The sequence below is a fragment of the Monodelphis domestica genome, chromosome 3 (assembly GCF_027887165.1).
Source record: "Monodelphis domestica isolate mMonDom1 chromosome 3, mMonDom1.pri, whole genome shotgun sequence".
Lineage (NCBI taxonomy): Eukaryota > Metazoa > Chordata > Mammalia > Didelphimorphia > Didelphidae > Monodelphis > Monodelphis domestica.
Window position 1 is genome coordinate 44832107 of NC_077229.1, and position 27866 is coordinate 44859972.

The 27866-nt window shown below is 41.6% G+C and overlaps 1 protein-coding gene across 2 annotated transcripts; it reads left to right on the top strand.

Annotated features, from left to right (window-relative positions):
- Window positions 1-1729: 1729 nt before the first annotated feature.
- Window positions 1730-27839, top strand: ANAPC7 (anaphase promoting complex subunit 7). 2 transcript variants are annotated; one of them, XM_007489854.3, is made up of 11 exons: window positions 1730-1994; window positions 11616-11802; window positions 13427-13546; window positions 16932-17043; window positions 17505-17658; window positions 18367-18509; window positions 21041-21158; window positions 22010-22206; window positions 24817-25041; window positions 25684-25834; window positions 26955-27839. In XM_007489854.3, exons 1-11 carry the CDS (start codon window positions 1894-1896, stop codon window positions 27142-27144), a joined length of 1698 nt encoding a protein of 565 aa, XP_007489916.1. In that variant the 5' UTR covers window positions 1730-1893; the 3' UTR covers window positions 27145-27839. The 2 variants fall into 2 exon arrangements, with proteins under 2 accessions (XP_007489916.1, XP_007489915.1); XM_007489853.2 differs by lacking the exon at window positions 11616-11802 and having other exon boundaries at window positions 1867-1994.
- Window positions 27840-27866: the final 27 nt, after the last annotated feature.

The following is a 27866-nucleotide window of genomic DNA, read 5'->3' on the forward strand; positions in this document are numbered from 1 at the left end:
TTCTCTCCCTGCCCTTATATTACAAAAGTCATCATCAGATTTGAGAAATCAACAGCTAACATCTAGGGTCAGCCCTTAAAGGCATGGCTAAATAATAGTTCATTTAAAGAAAATGGATGTTTTTAATGGATTTACCCTCAATGAGAGTCAGCAGTGGGCTATGGAAACCAAGAAAGCAGATCTGATCTAAGATGGCACCGAGAGGCATAATAATAACAATGGCTGGCCTATTGCCCTTTAATATTTGCAAAATGCTTTACAATATTACCTCATTTTATCCTCACAACAGCCTTGGGAGGTAAGGCTATTATTCTACATTTCACAGATGAAGTAAGGATGAGAGAGGGTAGATAATTTGCCAAGCATTACACAGCACTGAAACATCTGGGTCTGATTTTGATTATACATCTTTTCACAGTTTGCAAAGTGCTATATACATTTGATCCCCTGAAATAACCCTGTGATGTTTTGTTTGTAAAAAGAGGAAACAGAGGCTGAGATAAGTGACGGCCCCATCCCATAGTTTGTAAGTTTATCCAAAGCAGGATATCAATCCAGGTCCCTCCCCTCCCTACTTCTATGCCCACTATAGGATGTAGCTGGTACTGGAAGTTGGGGACTTGTCCAATGTAGGGAAGCTTGAAACCACCATGAGAATCCTCTCTTCAAATAATGCCACAAAATGAATACAGGAATGAAAGAAGCAACAAAGACAGAGGGGAGCAATTTTCATGAAGAGAACTTGAAAGGCTGTATGTAGGACAGTATGGTACATTTCCAGGGCTTGCTTCTCTTCAATCACATGAGGTAGTGCATCCCTTTATCAAGGACAATAGCTTTTATTTTGTGCTTTACGAATATTATCTCTTTGATCTTTACAACCACCTCAGGAGATAGGAGTTGTGATTATCACCCCATTTTAGTTAAAGAAGCTGAGGCTGGGGGTTCAAGAACCTAGTTGGCTTAGTAGATTGAGAGCTAGGTGGTCCTGGGTTCAAATATGACTTCAGACACTTCCTAGCTTGGTGACTCTGGACAAGTAATTTAACACCTCCCCCAGGGCCTTTGCTGCCTAGCCCTTACCCCTCTTCTGTTTTGGAAATCGATATACAGTATTGATTCTAAGATAAAAGAGAAGCGTTAAAAAATGAAGAAAAAAAAAAGAAATTGAGGTGGACCCAGCTACTCAGTACCTGAGGCCAGATTTCATCTCTTCCAGGGCCAGGGCCTGGGCTGTTTCACTCACTACTTAGCTATTCCATTTTACAGATAAGACAACTGAGGCAAACAACAAATTATGTGCTCTGGGTAATAACTAGCGAGTGTCCCAAGTCGGATCTTACTAACTCCACTGGACTACTAGCAGCCTAGGCACCCCGTGGAGGAGGGACGCTTAGTGAACATATGTTGGAGACACAACTAGGGTCACGATGCAAAACAGCAAGGGGGCAGAGAGGGACTGGGTGGAAACCATGTGGAACAATGACTCGAGCAAGCACGATTAGGGTTGACTCAGCCGCGCCTGACGAAAATATTTAATTTGCTCCGTGAGCTGCTGGGCTTTACTTAGTGAATTTATATTCCTTTTAGAGAGAAAGTTACGCGAATATACCTTGACTCTTAACTTCAGCTGCAAGCGTAATTGTTCAGACAGTGCTACGAGAAGGAACAAGGATTTTTTTTTCCACACAGGCATTAGCCTAGACTCCCATCCGTTTCAGTGTAGGGACCTTGTGAGGACCCCGGGCCAGCGGCCATTTTGGCGCCTTCGCTGAAGTGCCGCTCATCCCGTTTGTGGCCGCTTCCCTCCCCTCCCCTCCCCCCGAACCCGTAGGTGTCCGGTCCCCGCCTCGTCTGCCGCCGCTGCCTCGCGGCCCCGCCGGGAAAGCAAGGATGAACGTGATAGATCACGTGCGGGACATGGCGGCCGCGGGTCTGCACTCCAATGTGCGGCTTCTTAGCAGCCTCCTCCTCACTATGAGCAACAACAACCCGTAAGTGCGGCCCAGCGAGAAGGGTCCGGTGGGGGGGTGGGGAAAGAAGGGGGAGGGCGCTGAGGGGCGTGGCGAGGGCACGAGTGGGCGCGGAGAGGCGAGGAGGATTGTGGGGGCGGGGCTAGGGCCCATAGTGTGGGGTTAAAAGGGCCTTGCGAACATCCGAATCAGGAAAGACTTAGGGTCCTTAGTGGGCGGGGCGAATGGGAAGGGGAGGGGCCAGAGCGCACCTGGGCCAGGAGAGGGGGCGGGGCCCCAGTGAGCCGTGGGTTGGTGGAGGAGGCGGGTCCGGGGTCTGAGGTGGGTGGGGTTTGGATGAGCCCTCGGGGGGGAGGGTGTTAGGAGTGGGGGGGGACTGGGTCGGGGTTAGGGGTGCTTTATGGGGTTAGAGTTTTCGGGTGGTCTGAGCTGGAGGTGCTCACTGGTAATAGGATGTGATTAAAATAAGGAATGGGATCAGGGGTGTAATGGGGCCTGGGGAATGGGGTTCTGGGCAGGGGCGTGGCTGAGGCGAGGAGAAGAACTTGGTGTAGGGAGTGGGGTCAGGGCATGGACTAAGGACAGCCCTCTCTGTACCTTGGCTTGAAGCCGGACTGGAATACCCTGGCGGAGGCGGGAGAGGCTCTTTGGAACCTTAATTAATGTAGCCTTTTGCTTCACACTGTCCTATCTGTGTGGTTTCCTAGCCTCGTAGATTAAATTTACACATCCCTTTTTTTCTCCTGGTTGACTATACAGTAATCCTACCCCCAGCCCCAAAACCTTTTCGTTATAACAAAGCAAAGGTTTTATAGCTGCAAAATAAATCCGAAGGCAGCTAGATGACATAGTGGATAGAGTGCCAGACCTGGTTTCAGGAGGACCTGGGTTCAAATTTGGTCTCAGACATTTCCTAACTGATTTTAGGCAAGTCACTTAATGCTGATTGCCTACCTCCTACCTTTCTTTTATCTTGGAATATTGATTCCAAGAGATAAAGGACTTAAAAATAACCAAATAAATCTGAAGGGGCAGGTAGGTAGGATATTGCATGTGTGGAGTGCTAGACCTGGAGTTGGGAGGACTTTGGTTCAAATCTGGCCTCTAATACTTCCTTGCTGTGTGACCCTGGGCAAGTCATATAACCCCAGTTCCCTAGCCCTTGCTGTTCTTCTGTCTTAGAGTTGATACTAAAACAGAAGTAAGAGTTTAATAAAAATCATCAGCATGGAGATGATAATTGAATCTACAGAAGATGGTAACATCACCAAGTAAAAGTAATAAAGGGGATCCAGGACAGAGGCCTGTGGGACACCTACTGGTAGAAGTTGTGACCTGGATGAAGAACCTACAAAGGAAGTTGAAGGAGCTGTCAGAATGGTAGGGGAGAACCAGGAAAGAGGAAAGTCCCAAGACCTAGAGAGAAGAGAGTATCCAAGAGGAAAGAATGATCAATAATGTCAAAGACTGCACAGAGGTCAAGGAAAATGAGAACTGTGAAAAAGCTGTTAGGTTTGTCAGCTAAGATATCATGGGGAAGAGCAGTTTGGATTAAATGAGGAGGTGGTAAACCAGACTACAGGGAAGGAGGTGAGAAGAGAGGAAGTAGAGGCTCCTAGTTTAGACAGGTTTTTTTTCCAGGAGTTTGGCTACAAGAGTCAGGGAAAATAGAAGATAATAGCTTTTAGAGATGGATGGATTCACCTTGGCATAGTGGATAGAGTATAGTGGAGTCAGTGATGACCTGGATTCAAATCCTGCCTGAGAGACTTAACAGCTGTGTGACCTTGGGCAAGACACTACTCCTCTTTGTGCCCCACTTTGCTTCTCTGTAAATTTTGGGAATTGAACTCGATGGCCTCAGAGGTCCCTTCTGGCTCTAAAGTCTTCTGATTGATGCCTTTGAGAATAGATCAAAACATGCCAAACTCTAATTCAAGATGTTTGTGTTAAGTATATCAGAACTAATTAATTTGTGCATTCTGAGGGGGAATGGCATTCATTACCCAACTTTGATGTGCCAGAATGGGGAAAGGGGATGACAATTTGAGGAGGAGTGGGGCAATATACCAGGTGTAAGAAACAGCCTGAGTGTGTAGAAGTGTGATAGATAGATGGAGTGGAGAGACAGAATTTAAATAAGTCAGTCTCTTCTCTTTAAGAACTTATATTCTAATTGGTGGAGGAGGACCATAATCAGTCCACATACACCTACATAGATGACTATATTTTGCATTGTTATACAAGCACAATAGAGAAATATGGGGAAAGGTTAAGTGATGTCTCAAGGGAAGGTGGTTACCAAGTTGGGATTGGTGGCAGCATCAGGAACTTCATGGACGGCCTAAGGAGGAGGCTTCCATTTTGGTGAATCATAGAATTAGAACTGGAAGGGTCTTTATGGATTTACTAGACCAACCTTTTATATTACAGTAGAGGAATTGAGGCTTACAGATATTAGATAACAAATAGTCACATACTCAAGTACTTGTTATGTGTCAGACATTGTTAGGTGATGAGTAACTGAGTTGGGATCAAAAATGATTTCAACAGGCTAGAAGTTTGGGCCAAGTTGGAAGAGATAAAGATGAATAGTGATAAATCTGAAATCTTACACTTCTTGTAATGAAACAAAAAATTGACTTCATGAGTATAAGATGTGGGAGTTGGGGCTAGGCAGAAGTTTGAAAAAGATCTGGCATTTTTAGCAAAATGCAAACTCAGAGAGTCAGCCAATACCCTCTAATTTGCATTAGAGATGGTCTAGAGTCAGGAAGATTCATGAGTTCAAATCTGGCCTCAGACAAATCCTAGACAAGTCACTGCTTCAGTTTCCTCATCTGTAAAATGAGCTAGATGAGGAAATGGCAGACTCTTCTAGGTTCTTTGCCAAGAAAACCCCAAATGGAGCCAGAAAGGGTCAGACACAGCAACAATGTCTGGGAACCAGGGAGGTTGTAGGTCCAGTTTATTCTGCTCTGTTCAATCCTGATCTGGAATCTTGTGCTCATTTCTGAGCATTGTCCTTTAGAATGACATTGATAAGCTTGAAAGCATCCAGAGAATCCCTGAGTTCACACTCTTTGAGGATAAAGATACTTAAATAAGACTTAGCATAGAAGTAAGAGCAGGGGGCAGCTGGGGAGCTCAGTGGACAGAGAGTCAGGCCTAGAGACGGGAGGTCCTAGGTTCAAATTTGGCCTCAGACACACTTCCTAGCTGTGTGACCCTGGGCAAGTAACTTGACCCCCCATTGCCTAGCCCTTACCACTTTTCTGCCTTGGAACCAATACACAGTATTGATTACAAGATGGAAGGTGAGGGTTTTAAATAAAAAATTAAATTAAATTAGATTAAATTAAAAAAAGAAGTGAGAGCAGACTTCAAGTATATTTGAAAGGTAGTCAGAGGTAGAAAAATATTAGATCCTAGACAAGTCACGTAACCCTGTTTGTTTAGCCCTTACCTTTCTGAGTTGTTACTAAGACAAAACGTAGGGGTTTAAAAAAAGAAAAAGCATTAGATTTGTCTGCTTGGCCTCAGAGGGCAGAACTAGGAATAGTAAGCAGGTTTCAAAGCAGCATGATTTTGGTTCTTTGTAAAGAAAAATTTCCTAGCAAAAGTTGTTTAAAAGTGGAATGGGTTCCCCCTAACCAGAAGTCTTTACCAAAATGTTGGATGATTACTTGTTAGGGGTAATTTATGTTTAGTGATAGGTCAAAGTAGTTGGCTTTAAAGAAGACCCTTTCCAATGATGAAATTCTGTGAGGTTTTGTTGTCCTCACATCCCTATGGGGTAGGTAGTGCTATCCCTATTTTAAAGATGGAGAAATTGAACATGATAAAATCACATATTTATCTATAATCTCAGCCTGGCACTAGCTGTTTTACCCAAGTCACTTCCCTTGGGTGGACCTTTTCTGTAAAATGGGTGTAATAATCCCTGCACTCTCTTGCAGTTATTGTGAAGCAAATACTTTATAAAAGATGAAGTGTTTTAGAAATAATAATTTTAAAGATTCCTTCTACTTCTGACATTCTGTGATTCTATGACCTGTTTCACAGTATCAGAGGGCCCTTTATGTACAGTGTATTCCAGACAAATTGGACTACTCTGTTTCCCAGCCTCAATTCCTGCCTCTGTGTATTTGCAGAGGTTACTGCCCATCTCTGGAATGTACTTCCTCCTCAACCTTTTCAATTTCTCGTGCCTCCTAGATTTAGCTCAGAAACCACCTTTTCCATGAAGCTTTCTCTCTCTCTCTCTCTCTCTAGGCAGGTGTTCTCTTCCCCCTCCTTTTTCCTAGGGTATTTAATCTAATTCTCTCCTTTGCTTTCATCACTTACTACCTTATATTAAATGTACTTATGTACATGTCACACATTTGCTCTCTCCAGGAGAATGTGAGCTCCTTGAGAGCAGTATTTGCAATTAAAAAAAAATATATAAATTATCACAAGTTCTGTAGAGGGCTGGCCTTGAAGTCAGGATATCCTAATACTTACACATACTGGCTCTGTTGATCATGGGCTAATGACTTAACTTCTGAAGTGCCCCTCCAAGGCAGCTCTCCAGGATTATACCTGGGCAGAGAGTTATTAATATGCATTAGTGGAGAGACTTCTCTATACGAATGAATGCCCTCACAGGTTTATACTGCCTTCCTCACCCTATCCCAAATCCATACTGCCTAGTATAGTTTTTTACATTAAATAGGTAATAAATGTTGAATTGAATTGTTGTTATAAATAATAATAATTGGCAGAGCCAGGAATTATGCCATTCTTTCTGCCTCAACCTTGTTGTTTTCCTTGGGGACTGGTGGTATTCAGTTTTGTTGAGAAACTTTTGGTGGGGGGGATGAGATGAGCCTGGGAAAAGGAGGGAAGGCATGTGAAAATGTTCTATTTTTTACATTGAAAAATTATTTATTTTTAACATTCTTTTAAAATTGAGTTCTAAATTCTTTTCCACCTACCCGTCCTCCACACACAGAGAAGGCAAGCAATATATCAATTATATACGTGAAATCATGCAAAATATATTTCTCTATTAATCATATTGGGGGGAGGCAATAAAAACAAAGTGAGAAAATTATACTTCAATTTGCACTTAAAGTTCATCAGTTCTCTCACAAGGTGGATAACTTTTATATCTTGAGCCCTTTGAAGTTGTTTTGAATCGTATTTATTGATTTGATCAGAGTAGCATATACAGTTGATCATCATTATAATATTGCTGTTACTGTATACAGTGCATTCATTTTAGTCGTCATGTTTTTCTGAAACCTCCACTCATCATTCCTTATTGCCAAATAGTACTTCACAGTCATATGCCACAGTTTTTGCTACTCTCCAATTGCTGAGCATCTCCTCAATTTCTAATTCTTTGCTATCACAAAATGAGCCACTATAAGTATTTTTGTATATTTAGATCTTTTTCCTTTTTATCTTTTTGGGCTACAGACCTAGTGGTGCTGGGTCCAAGGGTTCTCACAGTTTTATAGCCCTTTTGGCATAGTTCCAAGTTATTCTCCAGAACTATTGGACAAGTTCGAGGCTCTCCCAACAGTTTCTTATTGTACCTGTTCCACTCCTCCCCCCCTCCCCCCAGCCCCTACCCCATCTCCTCTAGCATTTGTCTTTTCTGAATTGGTATGAGGTGGTACCTCAGAGTTGTAATTTGTTTTTCTTAAATCTGTAGGAACTTTAGAACATTTTTTTCATATGGCCATAGATAGCTTAAATTTCTTCTTCGGAAAACTTCTCATATCCTGTTCATATCTTTTGACCATTTATCATTTGGGGAATGACTCTTTAATTTTATAAATTTGATTCATTTATATATTTCAGAAATGAAGCCTTCATTGGAGAAATGATTACTTCATTATCTATGGTACCTTTTAGCAAAATGTATTTCCTTCATTATCTCTTTTGATTAGGTCTGTTTTTACTTTTGCTTTATCTGGAGTCATGAGTGCTCTCCCTACCTTTTTTACTTTAGCTAAAGCATATTAAATTCTCCTCCAGCCTTTTATTTTAAATCTGTGTATATCTTTCTGTTTCAAGTGTGTTTCTTATAAACAATACATTGTTGAATTCTAATTTCTAATTAATTCTGACATCTGCTTCCTTTTTTGTGTGAGCTCATCCCATTCACATTCACAGTTATGATTACTGTGTATTTCCATCTATCCCATTTTCTTCTGTTTATTCTTTTCTCTCTCTTTATCCTATTCCTCTTGCTTCTGACCACTGCCTCCTTTCTTTCACCCTTTTATTATCCTCCCTTTCTTTTATCCCCTTCCCTTCTTATTTTCCTATTGAGTAAGATAGATTTCTATACACAACTGGTGTGTGTATATATTTTCTTCCCTCTTTGAACCAATTCTGATGAAAACGAGATTCAAACATTGCCTGCCATTTCATCCTATTTTTCCCTCCATTATAAACCTTCTTCCTTGTTTGTCTCTTTTAAGTTTGAAAAATTTCACCGTGCTGCCTTTCCTTTCCCCTCTTCCCAGCCGATCACTCTTTTGAACTCCTTCATTTGGGGATGGGATCATTCTAACATAATAAATTCACACTCATGCCTTCTATATGCAGACTCCTTCTAACTTCCCTAAAAATGATAAAGTTCTTTGGAGTTACCTGTATCATCTACCGATAAAGGAAAAAAAATCAGTTTAACATTTTTTTTGTTCCTTGTTATTGCTTTTTCATGTTTTATCATTGTATGCTCTCCTGAATCTTGTGTGAATATCACTTTTTTCTATTCAGCTCTGGTCTCTTCATCAGGAATGTCCTCTATTTCATTAAATATCCATTTTTCTCCCCCTGACATAGCCATAGTATCCTTCATATCACTGGATCAGAGATTCTTGGTGATAATCCTAGCTCCTTTGCCTTTTAGAATATTATATTCCAAGCCCTCAAGTCCTTTAACATGGAAGCCACCAAATCTTACATGATTGTGGTTCTATAATATTTGAATCGTTTCTTTCTGGCTGCTTGCAATATTTTCTCCTTTACCTGGGAGCTCTGGAATTTGGCTATAATATTCTTAGCAGTTTTTATTTTGGGGTCTCATGCAAAAGAGGTGATTGGTGCATTCTTTCAATTTCTATTTTACCCTCTGGATTTTACCCTAAGCTATCAGGGCAGTTTTCTTGATAAATTTTTAAAAGATGATGTCTAGGCTGTTTTTGTGATCCTTTCACATAGTCCAGTAATTCTCTATTTTCCAAGACATTTGTTTTTCTGATGACATATTTTACATTTTCTTCTTTTTTTAAATTGTTTTTTGCTCTCTTATGAAATCATAATTCCACTTATCCAAATCTAATTTTAAGGAAATATTTTCTTGTGTACCTCATTTTTCATTTGTTCAGTTTTGCTTTTTAAGAAGTCTTTTCTTTGTTGAATTTTTATGCCTTCTTTTCTATTTGGCCTATTTATTTTTTTAAAGTTTTTTTTTTAATGAATTTTTGTGCCTTAAAAAAAATGAATAGGGTACTACTTGCTTTTTTTTAAGGTGTTATTTTCTTCAGTATTTTTTGTACCTCTTTCCCCAAGCTATTCCCTTTTCATAATTTTACTTTATTGCTCTCATTTCTTTTTCTAATTTTTCATCTTTCATCCTTATCTCTTTAACTCTTCCAGGAATTTGTGTTAGTCTTATATTCAATCAGCATTTTTCTTTGAGCTTTTGTATCTGTTTTCACATTGTTTTCTTCTGAGTATATCTTGGTCATCTCTGACACTGGAATAAGTTTTTATGGTCTAAGTTCTTTTTGTTGTTGTTGTTTGCTCATTTTACCACCCTCTTTCTTGGAACTTTATGTTAAATTTGGATTCTGCTCACCTGGGGATAGGGAGGCACTGTCCCCTGCTTTAGAATTTTTTGTGTTGCTGTTTTTAGAGCTAATTCTAGGGATCTGTAAGTTTTTAATGCTTCCAAGATAGTTTAATTCAGGGAGAGGTGTGGTCACTGATTTCTTGGTCCACACTGGTTTTTCCCCAAGAAAGGCCCTCGTTCCCCTGCAACTAAAAGTATCAGCTCTATTATTCACCCTGGAACTATGACCAAGTCCCCTATTCTTTTGCAGCCCTGTGTGCTAATGCTCTCTGCCTCTGAACATGTCTAGACTGAGAGCTCCTCCGGCTGCTGCTGTTGCTGTCTCAGCTGCCTCTGAGGCCTGTACTGACGCTGCACCATGTGCACTCTGGACCAGCTTCTACCCCAACATCACAGACCTATATTGTCGACCTTTTAAGTTTTCTTGGTCTGGAAAAATGCCTCACTCTGACCTTTGGTTGGCTCTGCTTCTCCAAAATTTGATGAGGCATTATTTTAAAATTGTTTGGAAGAGAATGTTGAGAGAGTTCAGCTGGGTTGTTGCCTCTAATCTATCACTGAAAAATATTCTGAAAGTTTTTGCTGAGCTTCTGAGAGGACTGTGGTCACTCAGAAATGAATTGTTACCTCAATTGATTATCCTCAACCCCATTTGAAGCCACCTCTCTTCTAGTTTAATTTTATTTTTTCTTTTGCCATAATTCCTTCCTGTCTCCTCCCAAAAGAAAAAAATTCTTGTCTATTGACTTCTGGTTCTTATAACAGTTAAAACATGTTGAGGTTTCTGTTTTCTTCTTTTGCTTATTCATCATTTATTCAAATTTTCTCTTTAGTATGGGACATATACATCTGATACCAAATAGAAGAATCATTTGGTTAATATTTTAATTCTAGGGTTGTGGTATTGGCACCATTTAAAAACCAATCAAAATGAAATTTTTGAATATTTGCAACCAGTTCTCTGTAAATGGTGTCATATTTAAAGTTGCCCATCATTGTGGATTTAGTATGCAGGACTACCAGAATTTTTGAAATGTTTTGCTTGCAAACAGAATGATTACAAATCACTAAAAATGCATTGATTGTATAGCCCATCAGTTCCATTAGTACATTTCAAGCATCCTAGAGTGTAATGCTCTTTCACATTGCTGCTTAGTGTTGACAGTGAGGAAATCTGGTTTTTGTCTGTCTTTAGTATTTACTTTAGAGTATTTCATTTTGTTTCATGTGATATGTAAGGTATACAGTTTCTACTAGCAGACATTTAAATCTAAGTTAGCTATTACTCTTGGTTCCTGAAGATATTAAAAGAACATCCGGGATATTCAACTACTTTTAACTTAATTTTGGTTAGACTGGTGGGTTGATTGGGACTTTGATCAAGATCAAGATTATTCTCAGGGCAGCTAGGTAGCACAGTGGATAAGAGCACCAGGCCAAGAGTTGGGAGGATCTGGGTTAAAATGTGACCTCAGACATGTTCTCAATGTGTGACCTTGGGTAAGTCACAACCCTAGATGTCTAGCCCTTAATACACTGCTTTGGAACTGATACAAAGCATTCATTGATTCTAAGACAGAAGATAGGAGTTTTTAAAAACAGATTAAGAACATTCTCTTAGTAACTATGCTATTTTCTCTTTGATGTGGAGCAGTTTGTGCTTTTATTCATACTTCTTTTGGTGGGCCAGGCTTTGGGCTAGGTCCTATGGGCACTGTATTTAGGTGCTTCATTAATTTTGAGGAAGAACTTATTGGTGGGATATGTTGTTTTTATTCCACCAGTGAATTATTCTCTCCATCTCAGAAGTACCAGCTTTTGGTCTACCATGCAGATTCTCTCTTTCATGATAAAGAATATCGGAATGCTGTTAGCAAGTACACAATGGCCCTCCAGCAGAAGAAGGCCTTAAGTAAAACATCAAAAGTGAGACCTTCTACTGGGAATGCTGCTTCAACTCCTCAGAGTCAGGTACTTGGTGACTCAGATGGACTGGTTTATTGTGTAACATGGGCCCCTGAAAAAGTGCAAACCTGACTTCATTTCCTTTTCCTGGCTCTTTTAAAATAACCGTCTTTTGTTGGCAAGTTCAGATGACTGAATTTTTTTCTTTTAATTCTAAAAAGATTTATTGATACATTTTGTTTTGACAACAGAGAGTTTCTAACACATAGCAAATACCCTGAAGAAATACATTCCCTGAAAAAAGCTAAGTTTACAAGATGATAGAATTCAAAGTCTCTCTCTCTCTCTTTTTTTTTTTTGGTCTCCTAAGCCAAAAGGAGAAATCAGTCAGTCTTGGAGCCATGAGGCTTGAATTCTAGTTTCAGCTCTGTCGTGTATTTGATGAATGAACTTGGATAATTCCCTTTCCCTCTTTGGGCTTCATTGCCCTCATCTGTAAAATTGAAGAAGTTGGACCAGACAATCTCCAGGGTCTCTTCTAGTTCCTTATACTAGTTTTATAGCCCCAAAAGCCTGATGCTTCTGGACTTTTTTTTAATTACCTGGATGTCTCATAGGCAGGCCAAACTTAGTGAGTTCTGTTTTGGACATGTTATTCTCTACTTAAACTACACTTCCTAAATTCCTAAGTTCTATCAGAGATATCAAGCTTTCCACTTAGCCAGGATAACATCTTGGAGTGAGTCATCCTTGATTGTTCATTCTCACCTTCCATATGGAAGCAGTTGCTAAGACTTTAACAACCCCCAGATTATCTCTTTTCTCTCCTCACCTTGCCTGCTCCTACTCTAGGTCAGGCCTTCCCTGCTTCTGTCATAGACCCCTAATTGGACTCCTTGCTTCCAGTTCTTTCCAACTCTAAGCCTCCATATTGATATTCCAGAAACATAGAGGTCCCACTTTTGCCCTGGAAGCTTTGTCAACAACAGAGATGATCCTTAGGATAAAATGGAAATTTCTCTGTTTGAAAGCCTTCCTTCATAAGCTGCCTTTTCAAACCAATTCCATGTCACTCTCTTCAATATTCTTTACCAGTGGGCATATTTGCCCATTGCACATAGTCTGTCCCCCTGCCTTGAAAGTGCTCCTTCTTACCTTCACCTTTTAGAAAAACTTGTGCCCCTTTGGGTCTAGTTCAAGAGTCACCTCCAGTGACAGGCCTTTCCTGTTTTCGCAGTTGTTAGTCTACCTCCACCTGTCTACTCCAATTGTTTTGTATTTCTTTAATATTAACTTAATGGTTTATATGTTAACTTTACTCTATTAAAATATAAGGCCCATTAAAAGCTTGGTAAGTGGTGGGGATAGTTTTATTTTGTCTTTTGCTGTCTCCCAGCCATTTCTTCCAAGATGCAGTATGGATGTTGCCTTCTCCCTGAAGATTTTCCTCTCTCACCGCAGTTTCCCAGAGTTGGGTCTCTGAACTTGTCTAATAGCTCTTTGTATGTTTGTCCTTCCCACTCTGAACTGTACTTTCCTGAGGGCAGGGCTTGGATTGTAGCAGCTTTTACTTATTCAATGAATTGAAAAGAAAGTGAAGTAGAATAGTATTTGAATTCACCTTCCCTTCCAAAGAGTTGTGTCTTCAATAGTATTTTGAAATCACTTAAAATATTTTTGTCTTTTATAGTGTCTCCCATCTGAAATTGAAGTGAAATACAGAATGGCTGAGTGTTACACAATGCTAAAACAAGACAAAGATGCCATCGCTGTCCTTGATGGGATCCCTTCAAGACAAAGAACCCCTAAAGTAGGTTGGTTTGATATATCTTCAGGTCCATTTCTAGCCTTTGTTTTTCTTTTTCCCCTTTCTCTTGCCCATGTTTCCTCTGAATGCCATGAGCAAGGGCCCCCCCCTTCTTGTTTGCACATGATTTAACCTGTTGCTGGTTCTACTGTGATGGGATATAGTTAGGGCAAGAGAGGGAAAAAATTCCCTCTCCAAGTCGGCAAGTTCAGCTGAGGGAGATGTCAGCTGGAAGGAATCACAAGGACTGTTTGTTATTTTGGTTGGTTTCTCGTCCTAGGAGATAGGATATTGCCAGTAGAAGTCTCTTGGCAATTGCTTTATTTCTAAAAAATTTCATCTTCTCTGCCTGTGGTTTTTTAAAATATCCATACTTGTGTCAGGATAATGGAAACTGATTTGTTATTCCTTTGTTAAGAATTCAAGAACATTAAGCCCTTCTGTATACACTTAAGATGTGGGATACATATTTGTATTTTATTGTACAAGGCAACATTAATCAGAGTGTTTCTGAAAGCATTGTAATTAAAAGAGCAATGAGAACCTTTGCACTTAAAATTAAATTTATATTCATATTCAGTATCCCTACATCACGCCAAAAATCCACCAAGACACTCTTCATTTTGTACATCTTGTTCCACTAACAAAGATTTTCATGTTAAGGTTAGAAACAGTACATCTGGCTTTTTAGAGAGGGGGCTATTAAACCAGAGGGTTCTGTTATATTTCAGATAGTTAGAGCCTCTGAGACTGGGTCTAGATTAGGTTTATAATGTCTGGACCCCAAAAGTCACCTTCTGATTTGTATGAAGTGAGTTGTTCAATCCTTAGATTAAAAGTGGATGATTAGTATGATCACTATTTGTTTAAACTAATCCCAGTAGTTAAGGAAGATTTTGATAACTTCTAAGTCAGTTATTTTTAAAACCAGTATAACATCTGGCCTAAAATATAATCATATTTACTTCTGATATTTCCTTTAAAAACATACTAATTCTTTCATATTATAAGCCTAGGAATATCACTAAAGAACTATTATTCCCAGCTGCTAACTTGGACTCTAGTGTTTTCTGAAATGCCCCCACCATTACACTCGAGGATTTTGTTGTTCTTTTATCACATAATAGGGTTGGTTTTTTGCCCAAGAGAGGTAGAGATTATATTTAAGAATTCTTACAGAAAGGCATTCTGAATGCCAATTTTGAATGATAATATTTCTTTTTCAGTAAATAAATATTGAGATTTCTTCCTCAGTGACTTATGGGGCTCTTGGAATCTCTTGGGGAAAAGTGTTGAAATAGTTGAGTTTCATAGATTTCTAACTCCTTACTATTTATACCTTCCATTCTATGTGGACTAGGTGATCAGTAAGGTTCCTTCCAATTCCCAAATTCTGTTACTTTTATTTCCTTTTAATGGGATGATTGACTTGCAGCACACAGAAAACTAGAAATTTTTTACTTTTTTTCTGTGTAAAAATAAGTTCACATTGCGTTTAGACCTCCTATCCTTAATTCTGTATAGCTAGGAGCAAACACAAAAGATATATTCATCAAGCATAATATTTATACTTTTTCTTTCTTGTCCGTTAGGGAGTTAACTGGGCTTCTCAGTCTGTGTAAAGGACAAGGAAGTGAGTCAAAATGCATCTAAATGAACTTCTGTTAATGTATGGTAAACATCGCCACACATTCCCTCACCTTTTTAAAGGAAAACTCCAGTGATAGGTTAAAATAACTTAGTAAGTATTCAGTTCTCTTAATAGGAATACATCTGTCACATAAAGGTTCTTCATTTTGCCTTAGGAGCTTATTACTGCTTGGGTTTGGAACTGTGAGATTTGTTATTAGAATGAGATTTCCAAGGAAGGGCATTTCGAAGAAAAAGGATTGGCTATCCCATTTGAAAATACTAAAAACTCAGATTGGCAGTGACAGTGAAATAGGCTAAGAATGGACAGAGCTGAATTTTGTTATACTCCAGTAGGGCAGGCCTATCCAACTACAGCTTGCAAGATCCAGTAGTTAAGAAAGTGCCTTTTATCCTTGGTTATTGAAGATACTAGCACTGGAGTCTTCCTTTAAGCATTTCCCTTTTTATCAAGTGTTACATTTTCAGAGTTTAAAATGGAAAACCTAATGTCAGGCAGAAGGTGTTTTGCATTAGTGCATGGCTTGAGAACGGTGTCATACTAGACAAGTTTATATACAGGAGGCCTTTGTTAAGAGCAGATATCCTTTATTCTTTTGGATCCACTTGTAGGTGTTCCATCATATGGCACGGTAATGAGAGTCCACACACGGAAAGCCATCATGTAGACACAGAGAACTGGAGAAAGATGGGCTTTGCTTCTCCTGTTTGTTTGCCTTGCCTACCTTCTCATGGGTCTATTTTGAGGCCTGATGGGATACTGAATGTGAAAGTGCTTTATATAAAGCTTTATGTAAATGTAAGCTACAAGATGCACATATTCATGCCTCAGTGGGACTGCATAATTAGGTCATTGAAAATGCTTTGCAGCCCTAGTAGTTTGCTTTTTTAAAAATTAGGTATCCTGATTTTCTTTATATAGTTGTAGAAACTATAAACACTGTTATGCCCTCTGCATTCTCTTCCTTTTGACATTTTTCTTTTTCTTCAGAATTCATTTTACCCTCTTGCATGTCTAGAAAGGTTTGTTTTAGTAAAGCTTTAGTAAGTCACATATTTGTGTGTTGTGCCAAAAATGTGGGAGTCTGCTTACTAGTTTTAAAAAAGAGTGTGGATGATCTCTGTGTGATTATCACCTTGGGGGTTGGTGGGTATTAGATCATGTCTGTCCTTTTCAACATTCTTTTGGCAATTGGAGACTGTAGCCATGGGTCATCTCTTAAATACTAGTCATACCAGGTTAATTATCGGAGGAAGTCCAAACATTCCCTCTCTGGGGAGATCAGTTTGAGCCTCCCCCTTGTGCCCTTAGTTCCTCTTTCTTGTGCCTTAATTGTAATTAGATGTTAATATAAAAACCCAAGCAACTGCTTGGAGACTTTTCTTGCTCTTTTGAGAACAAGAAAAAATAAATCTAAAGAGGATGAATATAATACTAATATTTTTTGAATGTAGCATTTTCCAGTCTTCAGATGCAGAAGACTTGGGATTAGACCTGACTGAACTGTTTGCTCTTGATTTGGTCAGCCAAGGGAGCCTTTGGGCTTCCCATGTAGACTAGAGAGCCTAGTGGGCAGCCATAGTCACTGAAGGGTCACCAGGAGGGAAATGGTGTTTTCCTGGAAACCCTGGGGTTCTAGTTCTAATGGGGAGGAAGACTCTTTTGTGATGAATCGCTTGGTTTTCATTTGACTTTTCTCTTTCTTGTTTTCTTTCTTGATGATTTTATTGATTACAGATAAACATGATGTTGGCCAACTTGTACAAGAAGGCTGGGCAGGAACGCTCATCTGTGACCAGTTACAAAGAGGTGCTGAGACAGTGTCCCCTGGCTCTGGATGCCATTCTAGGTAGAGATACCTTCTTTCATTGTGTTGGCTGCTCACTTATCATGGCTGCTGACTTGAGGGTGTCAGGACAACTTGACTTTGCTGTTTAAAGTGAAATGTTCTCAGACTCACTCATTGGGAGTGACAGGGACACTAACATTTACATAGTCTTTTGAGGTTTTACAGAGAGCTTCCTCACATCTTGAGGAGGTAGTTGGCATAGATATATAGATGGGGAAATTGAGACACCAAGTGGTTCTGGAATTTGCCCAAATCTACAGATTTTGAGGGCATAGGGTTTGAACCCAGGCTTCCCAACTCTAAATCTGGTGCTCTCTATGTTTTTACAGATAAACATGGTAAATCAAGATGTCTACGTCAGTATATAGTCCCAGTTAGCATAAAAAAAGTATAGTAGATACTTATTGTATTCATCAAAATGGACAATATCCCTTACCTCTTCTCTGTCTGTCTTGGACTAGGTTTATTGTCCCTTTCTGTAAAAGGTGCAGAAGTGGCATCCATGACAATGAATGTAATTCAGAGCATTCCTAACTTGGACTGGCTTTCAGTGTGGATCAAAGCATATGCCTTTGTGCACACTGGCGACAACACCAGAGCTATCAATACCATCTGGTAAGAACTATAGACAATTAATTTTAACATTCTCAAGGGCCTTTCCCTGTTGGGAGTCCCCGTGTGCCCAGCCTGGCTGCCCAGCCAGCAAGATGCTTCTCTGAGGGCCCTCAACATAGTCCGCTTCTTGCTGCCAGTTGTCCCTGGGGTGTTGTCACCTGCTCCACATTGTTTTCACTTGTTCCTCCCCATATTGAATAGCCCCAGATGTAATCATCTTTTTGGGAAACCTGTTAAATGTAGAATTAGGTTGACCAATTTCAATTTAATTCTCTGGCAAAGCAGATGTCCTTAGCTTGCTATGCAAGAATAGCGGGTTTGATCCTTCAGAGGGTCTGTCCTATTGTTAATGCTGGCCTGGGCTGCCTCTGGAGAGCTCAGGGTGTTTAAATCAACTGTTTCTCTTAAAGAGACAAAAGAAATTCTGGGTTTTGAGATTAGTGATCTTGTCTAGGTTTATGGCTGACTAACAAGTAGGCATCTCCTTTGGAAACTTGAATTACATTGTGTTTGTTTTCTGATAACTATCAGCAAAACCATTGCAAGAAAGTTTATTCTAAGTATTGAAATCTTTTCCCCCATATTTTTCTCTAGTTAATTATCCCTGTTTTGTTTTTGTAAGCTACATTTTATGTTAGAAGTTAGGAAATAATCTTGTATTTGATGACTTTTTTGTGTTTGTTTTATGTAATCTCCAATATCTTAAAGTTCCCTAGAGAAAAAGTCCTTATTGAGAGATAATGTGGACCTACTGGGGAGCCTAGCAGATCTGTACTTCAGAGCTGGAGATAACAAAAACTCCATTCTCAAATTTGAACAGGCTCAGATGTTGGATCCCTATCTGATAAAAGGTAAAGTCATTCTAATTCTTGGAGAAAACTCAAGAGACAGAGGAAAATGAAGAGTTAATTCTGATAAAATTTTGTGTAGCAATCTTTCATAAACAAGGCTGTAATCACTTTATCAGTGATTCTTTATCAGAATTCTCTTTTTACTAATATGATGCTCTAGTATCTGTATTTAAATGATTTTTGCATATGGGTCTAAATTGTCAATGATTTCTTCTAGTGATGAGCATGTTATTAGATATTAGCTTTGTAGCAGTCCCCCTTCCCTGCTTGTTTAATGAATATCTGTAATGTTTACTGAAAGAATATAGATACTATTCCAGGATGTCACTGTGCTGACAAACTCTTCATGGCTAGTAGGAATCCTCCTTCACAAAGATCTTAACCCAAAGGTTACTGACCAGTGGCAGAGGTAGAGAGCAGATAGAGTCAGATTGGAGGTCTTTGTTCTCAAAGGCTATATACAAAGGGAGCACAACCCTTGGCAGGTTCCGCTGCACTGGATAGGGTTTGAGCAAGGTCCCGTGGCTGCAGTGACCATTGGTCTGTCTGTCATTCAAGATCCAGCCTCACTGACCTCTGAGGCTCATCGCTGGATTGGCTGAAAAGAGTACAAATTTCTTTCTTTTTTTTCCTTTTTTTTATTTAGAATCTTTTTCCAGGGTTACATGATTCCCTTTCCCCCTTCCTGAAGCTAACAAGTATTTCCACTGGGTTACATGTGTATCATTGTTCAAAATCCATTTCTGTGTTATTCGTATTTGCAGTGGAGCCATCCTTTAACATCAAAACCCCAATCATATCCCTATTGCACTATGTGATGGAGCATATATTTTTCTAATGCATTTCTGTTTCCACAGTTCTTTCTCTGGATGTGGATAGAGTTCTTTCTCTTAAGTTCCTTCAGATTGTCTTGGGTCATTGCATTGCTGCTAGTAGAAAAGTCTGTTACATTTGATTGTGCCTTAATGTATCAGTCTTTGTGTTGTGTTCTCCTGGTTCTGCTTGAAAAGGGTACAAATTTCAGCCATAGAATGCTCTGGCAGAACCTACTGGTGGTGGTGGTGGGGGCAATGGCAGCCACCCTGATAAAATCACAAACCCATTTCCTGGCCTTAGAGAGAAGGAAGTGAGCAAAGAAGGATGGAAAAGGAGGGTTTAGTCAGACACCAGGATCTAGTAGAGATAATACATCTCCTAGACATTCAGCATTACTCTAGGATAACAGAACAGTTTGTGAGAGAAGACTCAGAGATGAACTGATAAGCATGCCTGGTGTGTAGGGCAGCTTCCTGGCTTTGGGAGAGCTGGGAATGGGGAAGGAGCAGAACCCTCTGGAGCCAGCTGAGTGCTTTGACTGAGATTAAGGACACATGCTGGGAACATCGAGGAGTGACTTAGTGGAGGGCAGGTGAGGGAGGTGAGAGAGCCCAGCAGAAGAGCCAGAAGGAATCACTTCGTATTCTTGAGTAGGTGTGTCACAGAGAATGATGACCCCTAGCATCTGAGTACTGAGCTTCAAGATGATGACATGAATTTGTCAAACCACCTTATGAGGTAGGGGGTACAAGTGTTATTCCTCTTATGCAGATGAGGAAAAGAAGGTCCAGAGAGATGAAAGGAATGGTAAGGTCAGCTTGTTGTGATCACCCAGCTAGTAAGTGACAGAGCTGGAAGCACTGATCTTGGACTTGGACTCCCATTTCAATGACTTTTCCACCACACATGGGAAGACCATGGAGTGGTCCCACATTTTCAGAGTGGTTTGGAAAAAGCTAGTCTCTGATACATAACAAGGAGAACTAAGATGGGAGAGAGAGGAACACAAGTCTGGTGCATCACTTTTAGAAGGCTGCTGCAATCTAGGTAGGAGGTGAATGAGTTCTCATGGGAATGGTAATCAGAGAAGAAAGGTTGAAGGAAGAGGCCAGTGGAATTTAGGTGGCCTAAGAGAGTTTGGACATTGTTTCTGGGAACTCTCGAAAACAAGGAAAAACAAATGGAAATGAAGAACTTTTGGGTGACTAAGACTAGAGTCAGATTGCTTTTCCTAGAACATTTAAAAGGTTAACTTTTTCTTGAACGTAACTGGTACATTTAACACCTCAAGTGTGTTCTTCCTGAATTGAGTCTAGAGCTTTTGCCACAGAAGAATGATAGCATGTTTTCTTTGGTATGATGCCCGTGGTGGATGGCAGGGTAGCTGTGCATCACCCTGGGAGAGGGTGAAACCAACAACTGAAAAAAATAGCCAGAGATTGTGGCTGATCTTTTGACTTTTATTTCCAAGTGGATTTATTTTATGTGACAATCATTTCTATGAAGCAAAAAAATGGCCTAAAGAAAGCCAATGGGAAAGAACCTGGGCAGGCAGAGACAGAACTCTGCTCCTGCATGGGTTTATCCTGGTGGGAAAGCATATGGGCAGGGGCCACCAACTGTTCAGCTCTGCTCCTTTACAAAAGAAAGTCTTCTTTCTGCGATACCTTATTTATGGTGAGAAGCCACTGAACCAGGATGATTGTTTCCATTAGGAATGGATGTCTATGGATACTTACTGGCACGAGAAGGACGCCTAGAGGATGTCGAGAGCCTGGGCTGCCGATTATTTAATATTTCTGATCAGCATGCTGAACCTTGGGTGGTGTCTGGGTAGGGTTGCCTACACTTTATTGCTTTTCCTCCCTTCTATACAATATAAAGGTTTTTGTTTTGGATAAAGTGAAATTCACAGTAATGAGAGAATTGCCTGGGCCTCCTAAATGAAATATGTGATATAATATCCAGCTAGCATTTCTATAGCTTTTTAAAAAGTGCTTGCAAAGTGCTTTACAAAAATGATCTCATTTGATCTTCAACAACCTCAGGAGATGGGTGTTATTATCCTCAATTTATAGATGGGGAAACTGAGGCAGACAAGTCATAACTGGCACAGAGCCACACAGATAATGATTGTGTGAGCCTGGTTTTGAACTCTAGTCTTCCTGACTCCAGGTCTCTTCTAAAAAGTAACTTTGTAAATGACAGTTTAAATTAGTCCCATTTTAATAGCATAAACTTAGATAGTTACAAATTTTCCCCTTCCTCTAAAGATTTCTCATTTTAAGACTTCTTTAATAGCTGGTTCTTTGACAAAGATCTTGGGTCAAAATCAAAAGTATTGATTATGATAATTTTTTTAAAAACCCTTTATTTTCTGTCTTACAACTCTTAAGACAGAAGGGCAAGAGCTAGGCAAATGGAGTTAAAAGACTTGCCCAGAGTCATAGAAGTAGGAAATGTCTGAGGCCAGAATTGAACCTCAGTCCTTCTGACTACAAGCCAGGCACACTATCCACCATGCCACCTACATGCCCTGATAATGATTTATTTGTAAAGAAAATAGACAACTGTATTTTATTGGTTTGTATGTGAATTTAGAGGTTTCCCTTTGATTTTGACTAAATAATGAAATTTCTTCTAGTACTTTGGATAATAATCTTTATCATTTTTTCCCCCTCTAGATGTCATAGTTTCTATAGTAAACGGTACTCTCGGGCCTTGTATTTAGGAGCCAAGGCCATTCAGCTCAATAGCAACAGTGTCCAAGCTTTGTTGCTAAAGGGAGCAGCCCTTAGAAATATGGGCAGAGTTCAGGAAGCCATAATTCATTTTCGGGAAGCCATACGTCTTGCCCCTTGCCGACTAGACTGTTACGAAGGTAAGAGCAATCAACATACCAAAGGCTACTGAGGCCTGGTGGAAGGGGCCAGGGTACATATATCTGGCTTCCTAATGTTGGGGAGTTTTGTTTCAGGTATCTAGAAATTCAGATTTCCTCCATTTGGGGCAGCTTTCCTCCCTCTACCCTGTGTAATGGGCCATGGTTAATGCTTCTCCTTCTCTGTGCTTTTTGAGGGCTTGGAATGTTACATAGTCTTCACTCTGAATGCCCAGAATGGAAGGAACCTTTGCCTGCTCCTGGGGCAGGGCTGGGTGTGGGAACCAGGCAGTTCTCTGAGTCCAGAGTGGGTAAGGGTTGGCTTACCCTTTGCTTTCTTTTGAGATATTCAAGTTCATGTGAACTCAACTCCAAAAGTTCAAAGCAGCCATGCCAGCTTCACTACTACTTGGTGACTCACCTCACAGAAATGAAAACAGATCTTATACATGCACTTCCTCCCAAGTAGATTTTTATAAAAATAGAAGTCTGAGGAGTGCTTTTACTCTCACAAGTAAGATAAGTTCAAATTTGAAGAGAAAATTTAGGGAAAATAATTCTATGGTGATAGAGCTAAAAAGCTACAATTCCTTTTTAAAAATCATGTTATATTTAAACACTCCTTTCAGCTTTCCTCTTCCCAAAACAAATAAGCAGTGCCCACCTAACAGGACTTTTGATTTAATACTCAACTGTATTCTTGGTAGGGAAAACTTGGGTCTAGGCCTGCTTTTCCTGCTGTGGTTGAGAGCCTGTGCATTATACCATGATTCCTTTCTTTCATATTCTGGATTACTTGAGGCTAGCTTCCCAATAGCTAATGCTTTTTTCTTCCTTGCTCTTTCTCTTCCTCCCTTTGGAAAGGCTACATATCCTTTTTTTTCTTCAGTCAGCTATTAAACTCCTTTTCATTTTCTAAAATTTAATTTTTTTAGTGGACAAAAAAAGCAATCTTCTTTAATCTCCATTGTAAAGAAAAATAAAACTGTAGTAGAAATATTCATGGTCAAGTAAAACCAATTCTTGCATTGACCATATCCAAAAAATAGCTGCTAATTTCTACTTTGAGCTCATTACCTCTCTATTAGGAAACGGGGAACATGCTTCCTGGGTACACTTGAATCTTGTTTGGGCATTGCACTGGTTCTTCCAAAGTTGTTTCTCTTTACAGTATTATTATTATTATTGTATGAATTGTTTTTTCTCCTGGTTCTGCTAACTTTGCTCTGTTAGTTGATACAATTCTTCCTAGTTGTCTCTGAAATGGGCTCCTCATTTCTTAGAGCACAATAGTATTTCATTACATTCAGGCTTCATCATTTCTTCAACCATTCTCCAGTTGATGGGCAGCCTTCTCAGTTTCTAGTTCTTTTACACCCTCCTTCACCTTCCTTCTTTGAAATCCCTGCTAGCTTCTAGCATGGAAGTGGAAGTGGGACTCTAGCCAGGAGAGGTTCTGAGTAGAAGGAGTGAGCTTTGCTCTGTGGCTAATGAAAACATTGTCCTTTTCACTGTTGATTGGTTTTTGCTTAAGTAACTTAAGCTTGGGGCAGGAATAAATTCTTTATTCCACTGACTGGTTTTAGGTGGGAGGATGCTGGAGGATCTGCCATTGACTGGGCAAGCTATTGGTCTAAGATATGTTCTGTTCTCTGTGGTTCTGAGAGATGCATGCCAAGGGGTGCTCCCCCGTGGCTGCCCCAGTGTCAGCCTGGGGCTAGGAGTGAGCTGTCCTTAAAATGATCACATCAAACATCTTTTGGTATTGTAGCTGAGTGGGCACCCTCCTTCTTGTAGTCCCTGCTGCTGCTGGGCAGGTTGACAGTGTTGGAGCCCTTGAGTTTGGGAGCTCTGAGTCAGATTAAAGCCAAGGAGGCATTAGCACTTAGTTGGGCACCAAGCCGCTGAGCCCCTGGCAGCAGAGGGCCTCCAGGCTGCCTAAGGGGGCACAAATCATCCTAAGCGTGGGCCTGCCCTTCTAGCCTGGGCAAGTGAGAAAAAGTGGGGGAGAGAGTAGGAAAAAAGAGACCAGAAAGCTAGTCATAAGATTTGATTTTCAGAGAATTAAAAACTTTCTCCAGGCTACGGGACCTTTTTCTGTGGCCCAGAGCTCTTCCATGCCATTCAGAATAAAACATTTCATTTCTCCTAGACTGCCTGACTAGGTCTTCTGCTCGACCAGACGTCTGGCTTGCTCGAAGTGTGCAGAGGCCCTTTTGCATTAGGTCTTCCTTTAAACACAGATCTAAGGATAATTGGAAACAGCAAATAAGACATACTTGTTGTCCAAGAGGAAGAAGAGGAGGATTCTTCCTCGCAGACATTCTGCTGGTCACTTTGGCTCCCCAGACTGCATAGCAAACTCCATATGGCTCCCGTTAGGACAATTCTGCCTGATATCCTGGGTGTCCGAGGCAGGCATTAAGGCCTTTCTTCCTCTCCTTACATGCTTGAGAGGGGCCTCGTTGACTCATTTCATTCTAGAAGCTTCTAGACCAGGGGCCTGCTTTTGGACAGGTTCCTGAAGCACAAGCCTTCAGTGGGCAGCGGAGCAGCACGGCGGGAATATTAATGCTGTTTGCTTCCTTCTTGGTTTGTCTTCTTTCTTAGGGCTCATTGAATGCTATTTAGCCTCCAACAGTATCCGGGAGGCAATGGTGATGGCTAACAATGTCTATAAAACCCTTGGAGCAAATGCACAGACCCTCACTCTTCTAGCCACTGTGTGTCTTGAAGATCCCGTCACCCAGGAGAAAGCTAAGACCTTGCTGGACAAAGCCCTGACCCAGAGGCCGGACTACATTAAGGCAGTGGTGAAGAAAGCAGAGTTACTGAGTGAGTTTGGGCAAATCCCAAAGACCGTTCATGTTAAGTAGGACTGACTTGTAGGAGGCAAGGTCCTTTATGCTGCTGGAGTGAATGGCTGCTATTGGCCAGATATTGGATCTACACGATATATTAGCCAGATATTGTCCCTGGTGAAAGTATACTTGGAAAGGCAGCTGGGTGGTTCAGTGGTTAGAGAGCCAAGCCTGCAGAGAGGAGGTCCTGGGTTCAAATCTGACCTTAGACATTTCTTAGCTGTGTGACCCTGGGCAAGTCACTCAACCCCCGTTGCCCAGCCCTTACCACTCTCTTGCCTTGGAACCAATATTTAGTATCAATTCTTAGACAGCTGGCAATGGTTTTTGTTTAAAGAAAGCATATGGATCAAGAATGAATCATATCATTTCTGTCAGAAAAACCAAATTGCATTTTGACTTCTAATTTGAGCCAGTGCAGTAGCAGTCCATGGAAAGGAGGAGAAGAGTTGGAACCCCTAATGGGGCAGGAATTAGAATGAGCTCTCCCTTCTGTGCTCACTCTGCCGTTGCCGGTTCTAGAACTAGATTGTCAGCTTGTGATGAAGGCTGTGGTTGGTTGGACATTCCGGCAGACCCCTGAAGTAGGACTAGGAGGTCATTTTGCTCTCCGCAGGCAGAGAACAGAAATATGAAGATGGCATTGCCTTGCTGAGGAATGCTTTGGCCAATCAGAGTGACTGTGTACTGCATCGGATCCTGGGTGATTTCCTGGTAGCCGTCAATGAATATCAGGAAGCCATGGACCAGTACAGTATTGCTCTAAGGTAAGGCTCCGGATCAGGTAGGCAAGAGTGGGCCGCGCGGGCTGCAGAGGCGATCCGTCTTGTTCCCCGCCACCTTCCCCTAGCTGCAGAAGCTGTCCGAGGTGCCAGGCGCTTTTCTGCCTCTATTTGCATAGAAGGTGACAGCGTTTGGAGGCAGACATGTCCTGGTTTGTGCTTGCTGGCTGCCAAACATGTTCCCTCTTTCTAAATCAGTAGGAACAAGATCTAGATGAGAATGTTAGAACTAAAATGATCTGGAGATTTTTCTAGTCCAGGGTGGGATGGCTCCAACATTTCTTGATCTAGAACCAGAAGACCTTCTGTGCTTATGACTCGTGGTCTTAGGCAAGTTACTTGGCCTCTGTCTCTGGACCTCACGATTCCCCTCTGAGGCCTTTTGATCTGAGGGTCAGCCAAAGCACATTCTTTCCCTGGGGAGGAGGCACATTGCTTCTGAGTTCCTTTCAGCTGTAGGTCCCGGATCCTGGGATCCCCTTCCTTGAAAAAGGAGAATCCTGGAGCCGGGACTGGTGGCACGCCGTGGCCAAGGTTTGATGTCCATCAGTTTATCAGACTAACATCCATTAAAGAGCTTTCCTCAGGCGCCAGCCAGGCTCGGGAAGTGTGAATGACCCGATAGCAGCATTAATCCGCAACGCTGAGATAGTCTCCCGAGACCTACCATCCAGACGTGGGAGCTCAGGCCCAGCCACTGGCTGCAGACGCAGCGCGTTGAGCTGCTGGTCTTTCCCGCATAGCTGACGTGGGGCAAAGCTGAGGGCGTTCAGAGTGGACCTCTGCCTAACAAGGCTTGAGTGGTCATTCCGGTTAGGATCGGCTTGGGACCAGGGACCGAGCTAAGTGGGTGACGAGGAGAGTAACGAGCGCCAAGCTCAGAGGCTCGATTTGGAACGTTGGCCCTTCTAAGCTCCAGCGATGCTAGGCGCAGGGGTCACTAAGCTGGAAGGTGGCCTTCGTGGCCGACTCGGGGGGGTTCTGTCTAGAGGAGATCCTTTTGCTCTTTGGTCTCTGAGGGGGAGCCGTGGTGGTCCTGGCCTGCCAGGATGCTCAGTGACTGCACGGGACTTAGCGCCGCCTCCTTTGTTTTGTTGTCCCTCAGCCTGGATCCCAATGACCAGAAGTCTCTGGAGGGGATGCAGAAGATGGAGAAGGAGGAGAGCCCCACGGATGCCACTCAGGAGGAAGACGTGGATGACATGGAAGGCAGCGGGGAAGAAGGAGACTTGGAGGGCAGCGACAGCGAGGCGGCCCAGTGGGCCGACCAGGAGCAGTGGTTTGGCATGCAGTGAGGTGTGCGAGCTCCTCGGGGAGCGGAGCCTTTTAGAGTGGCCCCAGCACGGCCTGAAGGGGTCCTTGGCTGGGAAGAAGAAGGCCCAATTGGCTCAACACGGAATTTGGATTTCTCCTCCACTTAGTTTGATTTTTTCAAATGGAGCCTGTCTGGGCAGCATGCAGGTGTGCGCTAGGCGAGGTTCTGGGACAGAGGACGGCCCTTGTGCACTTTGGTTCGAAACAACTCTTCTCAGATGCTTCCTGGGGCCCGTGGCTGCAGCCTGGAAAAGGCCTTGGTTCCAGGCCGGCCGGGCTCTTGCCCGTTTGTGAAGGCCGCGGCGCAGGTCGGCCCTTTCCAAAAGTTTCCCATTTGCTAACCAACGGCTCCCGTGGGCCGCTCGGAGCACCCGTGTCTCCTGGCAGTGTTGGCAATGCCTTAAACAGGACTTGCTGTCTTGCAAACGTTTCCTATTTGAGAATCCAGTGACCCGTCTGTAAGGGCCAGGCCCAGCGGCCGGGCCCTCTGCACACCGCCGCCTCACTTGCTGTAATGATAGCATGAAGCCACTGTGGGGTGCAGAAATGGGATTCCTTTGGCTGAAAGGAAGCTACGCTGCAGTTTTTGTTACTTTTCTCTTGTTCTGTCTGGTCTCCAGGAATAGCTGGAAAATTAATTTTATGTTAAAGGTTTTAAAATGATGCTGCCTCCCTCCGCTGTGTGTGCGTGTCCTTGTGTGCC

Bases quoted from the DNA above. Each gene is read 5' to 3' on its own strand.
- ANAPC7 (XM_007489854.3), top strand. From the start codon at position 1,894: ATGAACGTGATAGATCACGTGCGGGACATGGCGGCCGCGGGTCTGCAC. The intron at 13,547-16,931 runs GTAGGTTGGTTT...TATTGATTACAG, and splicing joins CAAGACAAAGAACCCCTAAA to ATAAACATGATGTTGGCCAA. The intron at 18,510-21,040 runs GTAAAGTCATTC...TGTTTCCATTAG, and splicing joins GGATCCCTATCTGATAAAAG to GAATGGATGTCTATGGATAC.